Source organism: Musca domestica, unplaced genomic scaffold, assembly GCF_030504385.1.
Source record: "Musca domestica strain aabys unplaced genomic scaffold, Musca_domestica.polishedcontigs.V.1.1 34, whole genome shotgun sequence".
Lineage (NCBI taxonomy): Eukaryota > Metazoa > Arthropoda > Insecta > Diptera > Muscidae > Musca > Musca domestica.
The window spans coordinates 4820818-4836254 of NW_026712313.1; the positions used below are offsets into that span (position 1 = coordinate 4820818).

A 15437-nucleotide genomic window follows, 5' to 3' on the forward strand; every position below is an offset into this window, starting at 1 on the left:
ATAAACGTGGATTTTTAAAGAATATTTTTTCAAGGACCATAAACGTGGATTTTTAAAGAATATTTTTTCAAGGGACCAATAAACGTGGATTTTTAAAGAATATTTTTTCAAGGACCAATAAACGTGGATTTTTAAAGAATATTTTTTCAAGGACCAATAAACGTGGATTTTTAAAGAATATTTTTTCAAGGACCAATAAACGTGGATTTTTAAAGAATATTTTTTCAAGGACCAATAAACGTGGATTTTAAAGAATATTTTTTCAAGGACCAATAAACGTGGATTTTTAAAGAATATTTTTTCAAGGACCAATAAACGTGGATTTTTAAAGAATATTTTTTCAAGGACCAATAAACGTGGATTTTTAAAGAATATTTTTTCAAGGACCAATAAACGTGGATTTTTAAAGAATATTTTTTCAAGGACCAATAAACGTGGATTTTTAAAGAATATTTTTTCAAGGACCAATAAACGTGGATTTTTAAAGAATATTTTTCAAGGACCAATAAACGTGGATTTTTAAAGAATATTTTTTCAAGGACCAATAAACGTGGATTTTTAAAGAATATTTTTTCAAGGACCAATAAACGTGGATTTTTAAAGAATATTTTTTCAAGGACCAATAAACGTGGATTTTTAAAGAATATTTTTCAGGACCAATAAACGTGGATTTTTAAAGAATATTTTTTCAAGGACCAATAAACGTGGATTTTTAAAGAATATTTTTTCAAGGACCAATAAACGTGGATTTTTAAAGAATATTTTTTCAAGGACCAATAAACGTGGATTTTTAAAGAATATTTTTTCAAGGACCAATAACGTGGATTTTTAAAGAATATTTTTTCAAGGACCAATAAACGTGGATTTTTAAAGAATATTTTTTCAAGGACCAATAAACGTGGATTTTTAAAGAATATTTTTTCAAGGACCAATAAACGTGGATTTTTAAAGAATATTTTTTCAAGGACCAATAAACGTGGATTTTTAAAGAATATTTTTTCAAGGACCAATAAACGTGGATTTTTAAAGAATATTTTTTCAAGGACCAATAAACGTGGATTTTTAAAGAATATTTTTTCAAGGACCAATAAACGTGGATTTTTAAAGAATATTTTTTCAAGGACCAATAAACGTGGATTTTTAAAGAATATTTTTTCAAGGACCAATAAACGTGGATTTTTAAAGAATATTTTTTCAAGGACCAATAAACGTGGATTTTTAAAGAATATTTTTCAAGGACCAATAAACGTGGATTTTTAAAGAATATTTTTTCAAGACCAATAAACGTGGATTTTTAAAGAATATTTTTTCAAGGACCAATAAACGTGGATTTTTAAAGAATATTTTTTCAAGGACCAATAAACGTGGATTTTTAAAGAATATTTTTCAAGGACCAATAAACGTGGATTTTTAAAGAATATTTTTTCAAGGACCAATAAACGTGGATTTTTAAAGAATATTTTTTCAAGGACCAATAAACGTGGATTTTTAAAGAATATTTTTCAAGGACCAATAAACGTGGATTTTTAAAGAATATTTTTCAAGGACCAATAAACGTGGATTTTTAAAGAATATTTTTCAAGGACCAATAAACGTGGATTTTAAAGAATATTTTTTCAAGGACCAATAAACGTGGATTTTTAAAGAATATTTTTTCAAGGACCAATAAACGTGGATTTTTAAAGAATATTTTTTCAAGGACCAATAAACGTGGATTTTTAAAGAATATTTTTTCAAGGACCAATAAACGTGGATTTTTAAAGAATATTTTTTCAAGGACCAATAAACGTGGATTTTTAAAGAATATTTTTCAAGGACCAATAAACGTGGATTTTTAAAGAATATTTTTCAAGGACCAATAACGTGGATTTTTAAAGAATATTTTTTCAAGGGACCAATAAACGTGGATTTTTAAGAATATTTTTTCAAGGACCAATAAACGTGGATTTTTAAAGAATATTTTTCAAGGACCTCCTGAGCAATAAACGTGGATTTTTAAAGAATATTTTTTCAAGGACCAATAAACGTGGATTTTTAAAGAATATTTTTTCAAGGACCAATAAACGTGGATTTTTAAAGAATATTTTTTCAAGGACCTCCTGAGCAATAACGTGGATTTTTAAAGAATATTTTTCAAGGACCAATAAACGTGGATTTTTAAAGAATATTTTTTCAAGGACCAATAAACGTGGATTTTTAAAGAATATTTTTTCAAGGACCAATAAACGTGGATTTTTAAAGAATATTTTTTTCAAGGACCAATAAACGTGGATTTTTAAAGAATATTTTTTCAAGGACCAATAAACGTGGATTTTAAAGAATATTTTTTCAAGGACCAATAAACGTGGATTTTTAAAGAATATTTTTTCAAGGACCAATAAACGTGGATTTTTAAAGAATATTTTTTCAAGGACCAATAAACGTGGATTTTTAAAGAATATTTTTTCAAGGACCTTTAGACCAATAAATGGGGATTTTTAAAAAATATTTTTTCAAGGACCTTTAGAACAATAAATGGGGATTTTTAAAGAATATTTTTCAAGGACCTTTAGAACAATAAATGGGGATTTTTAAATAATATTTTTTCAAGGACCATCTACTAGATATATTTTCCTCAATTTTCAATATTTATCATTCCAATATTTTAAGTTCCTATTGTTATGGCTTTATGGCATCAATTGTGCTCTGATGCCAATTGCCCCTAAGGGGCCATGTATATGTGGTGTTTTCCGAGTGGGCTTGTGTATTTCCGTGCATCCTACTTTGTGCGATGTGCTTGATTTGTAGAATGGTGTAAATCGTATGTTCATGAATGTGAGTAGTAATTTCGTTGGTAATTTATGTGTAAACATGTTCTATTTGACATTCGGTTTATGAGATGGCTCTTTATGCCTGTAATGTTGTTCTGGCTGTTGTTGTTGTGGACGATTGTTAGTGCTTGGAACATAAAAACAATAATTGAAGCCAGAGAATGTAGAAAGAGGATGACTGAGTGTCAAAATGGTGTTCAAGGATATTTGCGGAAGTAATAGTGGATTTTCCAGAGTTGTTTGTAAATATGAAGCATATGAGACAATAATCGCGGATTTTTACAATAATTTTGGCAAGGACAGTATAAGTATTTTCGCTTGGGCTTCCACTTGTATTGGATTTTCCAAATAATTTTTTTTGGCGGACTATAAGTCAAAATCAAGATTTTTTCCAAAAAAGGACAATAACACCCATAATCGTGGATTTTAAAAATAGTTTTTTTCATGGCCTATAACCATGGATAATATTTTTTCGAACACAACTAGGCCAAGGATTAATGGCTTATAATTGTTAATTTTTTTTTTAATTTATTGTGGATTTTTAAAAAATTGTGGATATCAAACAGTTTTTTAAGGACATTCTTTATGCCCAAACGACCATACTTCTTAACAAGACATTTTGCGGTACGACCATACTTTTTAACAAGACACTTTGCGATGCGACCATACTTTTTGACAAGACACTTTGCGGTACGACCATACTTTTTGACAAGACACTTTGCGATACGACCATACTTTTTAACAATACACTTTGCGGTACGACCATACTTTTTGACAAGACACTTTGCGGTACGACCATACTTTTTGACAAGACACTTTGCGGTACGACCATACTTTTTGACAAGACACTTTGCGGTACGACCATACTTTTTGACAAGACACTTTGCGATATGACCATACTTTTTCACAAGACACTTTGCGGTACGACCATACTTTTTGACAAGACACTTTGCGATACGACCATACTTTACGACAAGACACTTTGCGGTACGACCATACTTTTTGACAAGACACTTTGTGGTACGACCATACATTTTAACAAGACACTTTGCGATACGACCATACTTTTTAACAAGACACTTTGCGGTACGACCATACTTTTTAACAAGACACTTTGCGATACGACCATACATTTTAACAAGACACTTTGCGGTACGACCATACTTTTTAACAAGACACTTTGCGGTACGACCATACTTTTTGACAAGACACTGCGATACGACCATACTTTTTAACAAGACACTTTGCGATACGACCATACTTGTTGACAAGACACTGCGATACGACCATACTTTTTGACAAGACACTTTGCTATACGACCATACTTTTTGACAAGACACTGCGATACGACCATACTTGTTGACAAGACACTGCGATACGACCATACTTTTTAACAAGACACTTTGCGATACGACCATACTTGTTGACAAGACACTTTGCGATACGACCATACTTTTTAACAAGACACTTTGCGGTACGACCATACTTTTTTACAAGACACTTTGCTATACGACCATACTTTTTGACAAGACACTTTGCGATACGACCATACTTTTTAACAAGAAACTTTGCGATACGACCATACTTTTTTACAAGACACTTTGCTATACGACCATACTTTTTGACAAGACACTTTGCGATACGACCATACTTTTTAACAAGAAACTTTGCGATACGACCATACTTTTTAACAAGACCATACTTTTTGACAAGACACTTTGCGATGCGACCATACTTTTTGACAAGACACTTTGCGATACGACCATACTTTTTAACAAGACACTTTGCGATACGACCATACTTTTTGACAAGACACTTTGCTATACGACCATACTTTTTGACAAGACATTTTGCGATACGACCATACTTTTTAACAAGACACTTTGCGATACGACCATACTTTTTAACAAGACACACTTTTTAACAAGACACACTTTTTAACAAGACACTTTGCGATACGACCATACTTTTTGACAAGACACTTTGCGATACGACCATACTTTTTAACAAGACACTTTGCGGTACGACCATGCTTTAGACCAGGCACTTTGCGGTACGACCATACTTTTGACAAGACACTTTGCGATACGACCATACTTTTTGACAAGACACTTTGCGATACGACCATACTTTTTGACAAGACACTTTGCGATACGACCATACTTGTTGACGAGACACTTTGCGATACGACCATGCTTTTTAAAAAGACACTTTGCGGTACGACCATACTTTTGAACAAGACACTTTGCGGTACGACCATACTTTTGACAAGACACTTTGCGATACGACCATACTTTTTAACAAGTCTCTTTGCGATAAGAACAAGCTTTTTAGGAATTCTAACAAGTCACTTTGCGATACGACCATACATTCTATTCGGCAAATATTGAAAAATGAGCTCGGGGTAAAGCCATTGAAATTCCAAAAAAAAAAAAAAAAAAAAAAAAAATTACACCGCAACAGAAAAAAATAGACTCAAAAGAGCCAACGAGTTACTTCGCTTGGCCGAAAGTGGTGATCTGCCGAATTTGGTTTTCTGCGATGAGAAAACATTCGTTGTCCAGCAGTTTGTAAACAAACAAAATGATCGTGTTAACTTGCCAAAGAGGTCAGCTGAAAATGTGCACCTTCGGTTGGCCATCAGAACTCAAGCGACGGTCATGGTGATGGTGTGGGCCGCCATAACAGCCGATTGTCGCTCTGCGCTCGTACTAATCGACCGTGGCATCAGAATAAATACCGAATATTATCGCGAAAATATTCTGGAGGCTGTATAAAAGCCTTGGGCACGCAAACATTTATGCCGCAGACCTTCGACATTCCAAACAGAACTCAGCACCATTGCACTCAGCACGCGCCACCCAAGAAAGGTTACTAAATGAGGTTCCTCGCTTCATTTCCAGCACACAATGGCCACCAAAATCTCCGGATACCAATCCGTTAGACTATTGTGTCTGAAGTGTCGATTGCCTCAAGCAAGCGCTTCGCCGGGAATGAGTCGAAATACCGCAGAGCAATATTCGTTATTCTAAATTTTGATGCTATTTCCGACATTTTTTGCTTTCATTCAATAAAATGTAAAATTTATGGTTTTTGACTTTTTGCAGTTTTTTTATCTCACACTGAATAATGGTAGATTTTTACTAAAAGCCTACTTTTTAAAATATGAGGGCTACATAAGGCCTATAATCATGAATTTTAAAAATAATTATTTTCAAGGATTGCCATTAATCATTGATTTTCAAAATTTGTTTTAAGAACTACGATGAAAACCGTTTTTCAGGAACATTTTTTCGAGGGTTAAAAGTAATGCATTTTTGACATTTTTCTTAAATTACTAGCCTAAAAATGGGGGATTTTTATAATATTAATTTTTAAGGACTATAAGGCCTTTAATCGCGGATTTTTAAAATATTTTTTAGGACTATAAAGTGCATTATCTTGGATTTTTTAAATAATTTTTTAAGGAATACAAGGCCTATAACCAAGGATTTTTAAAATATTTTTGCAAGGACCCTAAGGCCTACAATCGTGGACTTTTAAAATAATTTTTCTAAGGACTACAAGGCCTATAACCAAGGATTTTTAAAATATTTTTGTAAGGACTCTAAGGCCTACAATAAGGACTACAAGGCATATAACCAAGGATTTCTAAAATATTTTTCCATAGACAATTAGGCCTAGATTTTTAAATGAGTATATTTCATGGACTTAAGACCTACAATTGTTGTTTTTTTAATTTTTTTCTGGGGGCCTACAATCATGGGAGTCTATAATCGTGGATTTTGGAAACCATTTATCAAGGATATTTTTTCGAAGAGTAATTTGGATTGTAAAAGTTATGAACTTTTAACAACAATATTGTGCCTAAAAATCTTAATTTTTTTAAACAATTTCTTTCAAGGACAATAAAAATTATGATCTTGGATTTTCGAAATATATTTTTAGGGATAATAAGGCCTATAACCGATGATTTTTATATATATTTTTTCAAGCATTATTTTCTACTTTTCTTTCCCAATGGCAACTGACATTGTTAGTATAACTTCTGTAAATGTGTGAGGTTTAGATATATTTGTGTGTATTTGTTTTACCTTTGCTCGCTTCCGGTCAGGTCAGTTCAATGTGTTATTCATTCGTTTTTATTGGCCAACTACACCATTCCACCCTCAAGCCTCCCCCCTCTAAAAGGTAAATTTCCGTTTTGATAAATGTTCCACGTGTCTCTTCTTCGCCGCTTTGCTTATTTATTTATTGTTTTGTAAATTGATGTCCGAACAAATGGCTTGTTTTGCTTGTAAATAAATTTGATTTCGCCATCTGTGGCAATTTATAAAAAAAAAAAAAAAAAAAAAAAAAACAAAATAAATGATTGCGGTGGAAATAAATTTAGATTTCGACTATGTTCGAAATCGAATCGATTGAATGGATGGATGGATGAATGGATATGTTGGGCCTTAGCGAGAAGCGGAACACATAAATGTTTGATTTAGGTTTATTGTGTGTTTTGCACACACTCTTTAAGTGTTCAATGGGGAATGATATAATAAAAGGAAGAAACAAAGATATAAGGAAGAAAAAATTAAGAAATAAATAAGAAAAAAATATAATTTTAATAAGACATGTTTATGGTCGCAAGAATATCGGAAATGAAAGGCTTATATTTCAATTTTTAAAGTATTATCTGAGATAAATTTTGGCTTCCCTCAGAAAACATTTTGGAGGAGTTTCGTGTTTTTAAATTGTGGTGAAATATTTTAACAGGATTACCAGAAGTTTTGAATAAAATTTACTATGTAATTAATAATATTTTATAAGTAACGCCATTTATTGTTGAAGGTCACCAACATTAATACTCTGATTGTTCATCACAAAATATTTTTAAATAAATTCCAATCGATATATGCTTTCAATTTTTTTTTAACGTTTCACACCCCCAAATTTTAGCCTGATGACTTATCCAATAATAATGATTGGGGATTTTTAAGGATCGGAGAATTTTTAAGAATATTTTTTCAAGGACCATCGCAGCTGTCTACTTAGATTTTAAAGCATATTTTATCAAGGATCATCCAATATATGAATGGGAGGATTGTTGTTGAAAATTTTTTCAAGGATTATCCAAGCTATAAACGTGGATTTTTAAAGAATAGTCTTTTAAGCTATAAACCGGGGGATTTTAGAGAATATAGTTCAAGAACCTTCCAAGCTCTGAACATGGATTTTAAGTAGTGTTTTTGAAGGATCTTCCTGTAAAAGAGGATTTTTTAAGAAAATATTTAATGGGCCATCCAAGCACGAAACGAGGATTTTTAAGTAGCCCTATTTAAGAATCTACCAATAAACGAGGATTTTTAAAGTATTTTTTCAAGACCTCTTGGAGCTATTCTCGTCAATTTTAATTCTCTATCATTCCAATATGTTGGGTCCATCGAAATAACTATTCGATTTTTTATTCAACATTTCGCGCCTACAAATGTTGCTCTGCTGATTTTTTCCAAGGAAACACGTGCGACTGACAGTGGTAGCTTATGGAACCGTCGCAGCGATTGAGTTAAAGTCTTTGATTGTGGCTTTTGTTTTTCTTGAGAAAACATTTGTAATAATTCACGAATATAAGTTTTTTTCAGTTCCGGAAAAATAATCGAAAATAGTCCACTGTAATACGTCTATTCATGATCTTTGATATAATAGCATCTAAAAAACATTTAAAATATTCATGAGAATTAATTATTCATAATATATTCTTAAAAAATAAAAAAATAAAATAAGTATGTAAATAAAGTTCCGCGGATTTTTTAAATATTTCCTTTTATCGAAGCTTATGTGATATTTTCAAAATTTCGGATTTTTTCAAACATTTTTTTGAGACCTGTAAAAAAATAATTAAATTATGAGATCACTATTACTGCTCTGCTAATCATACAAAAATATTCTTAATTCCTCGATTAAAAACTACGAATATTTGGCCGAAAAGTCCTTTCAACATTTTTCTAAAAACGCAAATTTCTTGAGTCTTGATAGTATCTCAAAGATAGTCTTCAACATTCCACGACTAAAAAATGTTTATTAAACCATGTTATCGTCCCTTCCTTTTAGGGCCTAAAACATATTTTTAATAAGTTCAGATTCATTTTGGACTTAAAAATATTTTTTAAAAATTTACTTTTTTTAGGGTTTTCAAAAAAAAAAAAAAAATGAAAATCCAAAAAAAAATCTTAAAAGATTTAAACATATTTTTTTAAATCGCAACCATTTAGACCTAAAAAAAATATTTCTTCTAAAATCGCATTATTTTTTTTTTAATATTTTTAAAATCTACAATTCCTTTTAAAAAACTCGAAATCTTTATTAGCTTTTAAAAATTAAATTAAAAAAATTTTTTTTTGAAAAATATTTCTCAAAATTCATGAATCCTTTTAGGCTACGAATTTTTTTTCTAGAAATTCACGAAAACTTTATAGTTTTAAGGTTTAATTGTACACTCAGCGTTATGGCTAAAGAGGGTATACAGGGTGAGATAAAAAAACTGTAACAAAGGCAAACGCCATAATATTTAATTTTTTTTTTAATTTTATTGAATGAAAGCAAAAAATTTCGGAAAAGCATCAAATTTTAGAAATAGTTTAGATTTGTTCGAATTGGTCACTTTTTTGCACGAATCGTGGCCTTCAAACGGCCAATGAAACCGTCACACGCTGCCCGAATGTTGCTCTGCGGTATTTTGGCCCATTGCCGGCGAAGTGCTTGCTTGAGGTGATCGACACTGTGGTATTTTTTAGTGCCAACCTTGCTTTCCAAAATACTCCAGACACAATAGTCCAACGGATTGGTATCCGGAGATTTTGGTGGCCACTGTGCGCTTGAAATGAAACGAGGAACCTCATTTGGTAACCATTCTTGTGTGGCGCGTGCTGAGTGTGATGGTGCTGAGTCCTGTTGGAATGTCCAAGGTCTGCGGCCAAAATGGTTGCGTGCCCAAGGCTTTAATACACCCTCCAGAATATTTTCGCGATAATATTCCGATATTTATTCTGATGTCACAGTCGACTAATACGAGTGGAGAGCGACCATTGGCTGTTATTGTGGCACACACCAACACCATAGCCGGCGCTTGAGTTCTGGTGGCCAACCGAAGGTGTACATTTTCAGCTGACCTCTTTGGCAAGCGCCGATCACACGACCATTATGTATGTTTACAATCTACTGGACAACGAATGTTTTCTCATCGGAGAAAACCAAATTCGGCAGTTCACCACTTTCATCCAAGCGAAGCAACTCTTTAGCTCTTTTGTGTCTATTTTTTTCTGTTGCGGTGTAAGTTTTGCACTTTTTGGAATTTCAATGGCTTTACCCCGAGCTCATTTTTCAATATTTGCCGAATGGAATATTGCGATATGTTCAGCTCACGAGCTATTGTTCGGCCACTGTGACACGGGTTTCGATCAAGTCGCTTCTTTACTTTTCAAACCATTTCTGCTGATGTTGCTGTTTTCTTCCGTCCACTTCCACTTCCTTGACGTCGGGCTACGCTACCAGTATCACGGTAACGAGCGATTGTACGAGACACCAAAGATTTATTCACATTTAAATGCAGGAGTGCTCTAACGATAGTCACTTGTGGTTTTCCAGCTAAATAGAAAGAAATCACACTATCACGCTTGAATTCCATCACGAATAACTTTTTTTCTGGAAAATACTCACCAAATTGCTTTCGTACGCGTGTAAACAATATAATGAGCTGTCACTGGAATAATTTTAACAGCTGTCGGACAAGTAGCTTAGAAATGAATGCAGTCTGAAGTTGGTTGCAGTTTTTTTTATCTCAACAACAATATAACAACATCCTATACCCATCATAGTAACTTTTAGTAGTCCTTATATTAACTCCAAAAACACGCCCAGGTATGGTCCAAGGCTTTAAAAAATATTTTTTTGAAAATCTACGAAGGCTTTAATATTCAAAAAATCCTTAAAGGATTAATTTTTTTTAAATCAGGTATCCTCATGGTCTTCGAAAAATATTTTTAAAAATCCACAAATCCTTATGGGCTTTAAATAAATATTTTGAAAAATCCACAAATCCTTATGGGCTTTGAATAAATATTTTGAAAATTCTACGAATCTTTTTAAGCGTTTAAAACGTATATTGAAAAGGCCATTAACCTTTTTAAGATTTGAAAAAATATTTCGAAAAATTCACGAAACTTTTTAACCTTTGAAAACATATTTTTGAAAAATCCATCAATCCTTTTGGGCTTTCAAAATTGTTTTGAAAAATCCAATAATCCTTATGGACTTTGAAAAATCCACGAAATATTTTTAGCTTTAAAAAAATATTTTAAAAAATCCACAAATCCTTATGGGCTTTCAAAAATGTTTATAAAAATCCACGAATCCTTATGGGCTTTGAAAAAAAATTTAAATCCATGAATCTTTTCAGGTTTTTAGAAAATGTATTGAACAATTATTTTGAAAAATCTACGAATCTTTTTAAGCTTTTAAAAATATTGCGAATCTTTTTAAGCTTTGAAAAAATATGCAAATATTAAAATTAGAGAAAATATTTTGAAAAATCTAGGACTCTTTTTAAGCCTTAAAAATATTTTTAAAAATACACGAATTTTTTAAGGTTTGAAAATATATTCAAATATTAAGCTTAGAGAAAATACTTTGAAAAATCCACGAATCCTTTCAAAAATGTTTTGACAAAATAAACGATTTTTTTTTATGCTTTAAAAAATATTTTGAAAAATCCACGAATCCTTTCAAAAATGTTTTGACAAAATAAACGATTTTTTTTATGCTTAAAAAAATATTTTTAAAAATCCACGAATCTTTTTATGCTTTGAAAAAATATTTTGAAAAATCCACGAACTTTTTTAAGCTTTAAAATAATTTTGTAAATTCCAGAAATCTTTTTAAGCTATGAAATCGATGAAATCTACGTATCCTTATTGGCTTAAAAAATAATTTTTTATAAACAAAATATTACTGTCTCTAAAAAAATTAAAATTTATTGGCTAAAACGTTTTTTTTTCTTTGGAAAATCCAAGAGTCCTTATTGCCTTAAAATATATTTTTTAAAAACTCACAAATCCTTATTGCCGTTTAAAAATATGTTTTTAAAAAATCACGAGTAAAAAATAAAAATATAGTTTGAAAACACTTTTTTTTTGAAAAATCCACCAATCGTTTTTGGCATTTTGAAAAATTATTTTTAAAAGTCCACAAATCCTTTTAGGCTTTAATTTTTTTTTTTTTTAAAGTCCAAGAATTCTTAAAGTATTTAAAAAAATATTTTTAAAATCTATATAATGGCCAAAATTGTCGGGTTGGAATGTATCTTGCTTAAATTGACTTTAAAGCTCTGGTTGTAAACTGGCATTGATGTGTGTAACAAAACCTATTTTGTAAGTGGCTTTCACTCCCACACCCTTTCTAATGCCTTTGATGGGGATACATACGAGGTCACGACCTACCTATCTTTTACTTGCCTTTATCCAAACTAATTACAAAACTAAAATAAAATCTCTTCAAAACCCGGAAGTTGTTTCTAATTTTTACAAATTAAACCCCAAAATCCCGCACATTATTACCCCGGATCAACGAATGATGTCAACACTAAAACTTTCATAAAACCTCATAACAATAAACCTATACGCAATTCGAAAACCAACTCAGCCAACTTTTAATTTGCCATGACATGAAGATTTTTATTTTCACAGCCATGACTAGGGAAATCCCTTTTCCTGCTCTTTATTTCAGCAATTGTCATTGTTATTACCCAAACATCCTAATTCCAAAATAAAAGAAAACTTTCAAAACAAACATTTCAAATCTCCATTTTACATTTTATTATTAGCCGATTGTCAATTCGTTTTATTTTCTCATTTTGTGTTTCTTTTATCTATCTGCCTTTGCAGCAATGGCTGTCCCGCCGATTGGATCTGGATTGTGCCACCAATGTCAGCATCGATAACACCCGTCTTTCATCAGGAAATGTCGCTGTACTATTTACGGCCATCCTTTGAGTATCAGGATCCCGCCTGGCGTACCCATGTCTGGAAGAAGGGACGCGGTGAGGGCAAGAGCAAGAAGCCGAGACGTAAATTTAATTTCAAACAAATTGCCAGGTAAGTTTGCACTTAATGATAATGTCGGGTGGATGATGGGGATGATGTCAATAATGTCGGGCGATGTGGAAGTGGGAGAGAATGCCAGTGATGTGGCAGTAGTTGATGATGATGATGACGACAATGATAGCACATTTGATTTGCTACACGTTGTTCGGTTAGGAGGATAATGGCAGAACTTAAAAGTGAGTGTGTGTGCGTGAGTGTTAAAGGTAAAATGGAAGCGTATCGGAAGCATGTCAGTGGGTCTCAATAAAAATAACAATTGTGATTTGTAACAGATTGTATTACCACTATTAAGATCCTGTAGATTACTGGAAGAGAGAGAGAAAGAGAGATGGGGATAACAACCGCAATCGATTTGATGATAATGTGGTTTCCGCAAAGAAGTTTTTAAAATCGAATAAAATTGAAAACAGTGGTGAAAAACATGAAAAATAGGAAAAAATAAAATTAGGAAAATTCATTAAAGGAACGGGGCCTAACAGGAAGAAGAAGAAGTCGGTATTTTTAACAGTAATTCTATTCAAGTACTTAATGTTTGTTTTTTTTAAATATTTTTAACCCACGAGGGTTTTAAAATTATTTTACCGACTATTAAGATTCGGAGATTTTTAAGGATTATTTATTTCATTGATTAACAGAAGAATGTTTTTTCGACGATTATCAGCGTCCTTGAAAAACCAAGGAGGGTGGATTTTTTGAGATTTTTTTTCTGAAATTTGTAATTTTCTTAAAAAAGTAATTTTAAAAAAATATTTTTAATACATTCTCGATTTTCTCAATAACTTTATATTTTTATAAATATTTGACTTTAAAAAAATATTTTTCAAAATGAAGGACTTTAAAAAATAAAAGTGCACGACTGTAGAAATATAAATTAAAATTCAAAAAAAAAAATCCTTAATTTTCCACTGCTTCTGGTACCTCCCCCACAAAAGTTTGAGATTTTCAAAAATATATTTTCTGCACAGAAAGAGAAACGATAATCCGATTTTGCTCCTACTTTGCAAATCCAAATATTAACGTCAGTGCTTAAATAAAATGGACAATATCGGTCCACTCCATCAAGTACCTTCCCAACTCTTATAAAATGTGATTTAAAAGTCCGATTGTCTTCAAATTTCACACATCCCAATGTTTTTATTAACCCAAAGTCTGGTGCGAAGATGGAATATATTGGTCCACTCCTTCTGGTATCTCCGTCAAAAAAGTTTAAAATTTGCACAATATATTTTACTGCACAGAAAGAGAAAGGATAATCCGATTTTGCTCCAAATTTGCAAATCCTAATATTTGCATCAGTACTGATTCAGGTTCGAAAAGTGACAATTTCGGTCCACTCCATCAGGTACCTCCCAGAAAGGGTTGAAATTTTGAATAATTATAACTCTTATAAAATGTGATGTAAGAGTCCGATTGTTTCCAATAACACATCACAATACTTTTATTAATCCAAGGTCTACTGTGAAGATGGGATATATCGGTCCACTGCTTTTGGTAATTCCCTCACAAAGAATCAAGATTTTGAATATTCATTAAGGTCATAAAACACGAAATTAATATCCGATTCCATTCAGACTTGGCATATCTCAAAACTTCCATGAACACAGATCTGTTATAAAGATGGCAGAGATCGTGTCATTGCTTCTGCTACCTCCCCCACCAAGGACAAAAGTTTTGAATTACCAAAACGATTATAAAACCCGAAATAAGCATCCGGATCTATTCATATTTCACACATGCCATTATTTTTACCAACACAAGATCTGTTGTGAAGATGGAATATGTCGGTTCACTCCTTCCGGTACCTCCCCCACAAAGGGTCACAATTTTGAATATCCATAAAGAGCGAAATTAACATCCGATTGCGTTCAGACTGGGTACATCTCAATATTTCCATCAACACAAGATCTGTTATAAAGATGGTACAAATCGGGCCATTCATTCTGGTGGCTCCCTCACAAAGGGTCAAAGTTTTGAATATCCAAGCGATCTTCATATTTCAAACATCTCATTATTTCTAACGACACAATATATGTTGTCCTTCTGGTACCTCCCCCACAAAGGGTCAAAATTTTAAATCTTTATGAACCTCATAAAAGGCGAAATTGACATCCGATCTATTCAGACTTGGTATATCTCAATATTTCCATAAACCCAAGATCTGTTAAAAAGATGGTAGATATCGGACCATTTCTTTTGCTACCTCTTCCACATAGGTTTCAAGATTTTGAAAAACTTAACGCTCAATGAAAGCGCAAATGGAATATTTGCCCTTCTCCCTTCCAATTTCACAAATATAATCATTTTTGCTAACACAAGATTTGTTGTGAAAATGATATATATGAGAGAACCCCATCTGCTACCTCACCCACAAAGAGTCACAATTTTCAATACTTTTTTCTGTCACAGCTTGCGAAAAAGTACCATACCAATGTATTTATCTGTATTAGGCGATGTATGAAAACAGAATGGACTTCTGTCGACT

At 32.1% G+C, this 15437-nt stretch overlaps 1 protein-coding gene across 1 annotated transcript in view; it reads left to right on the forward strand.

Annotated features, from left to right (window-relative positions):
- The window catches only part of LOC101891936 (nitric oxide synthase), a 143333-nt gene that overhangs the window by 80827 nt on the left and 47069 nt on the right, over nt 1–15437 (forward strand). Inside the window, exon 10 of the mRNA XM_059125611.1 lies at nt 12737–12946. Coding sequence (XP_058981594.1) covers nt 12737–12946 — 210 coding nt within the window. The remainder of the gene's footprint in view (nt 1–12736; nt 12947–15437) is intronic.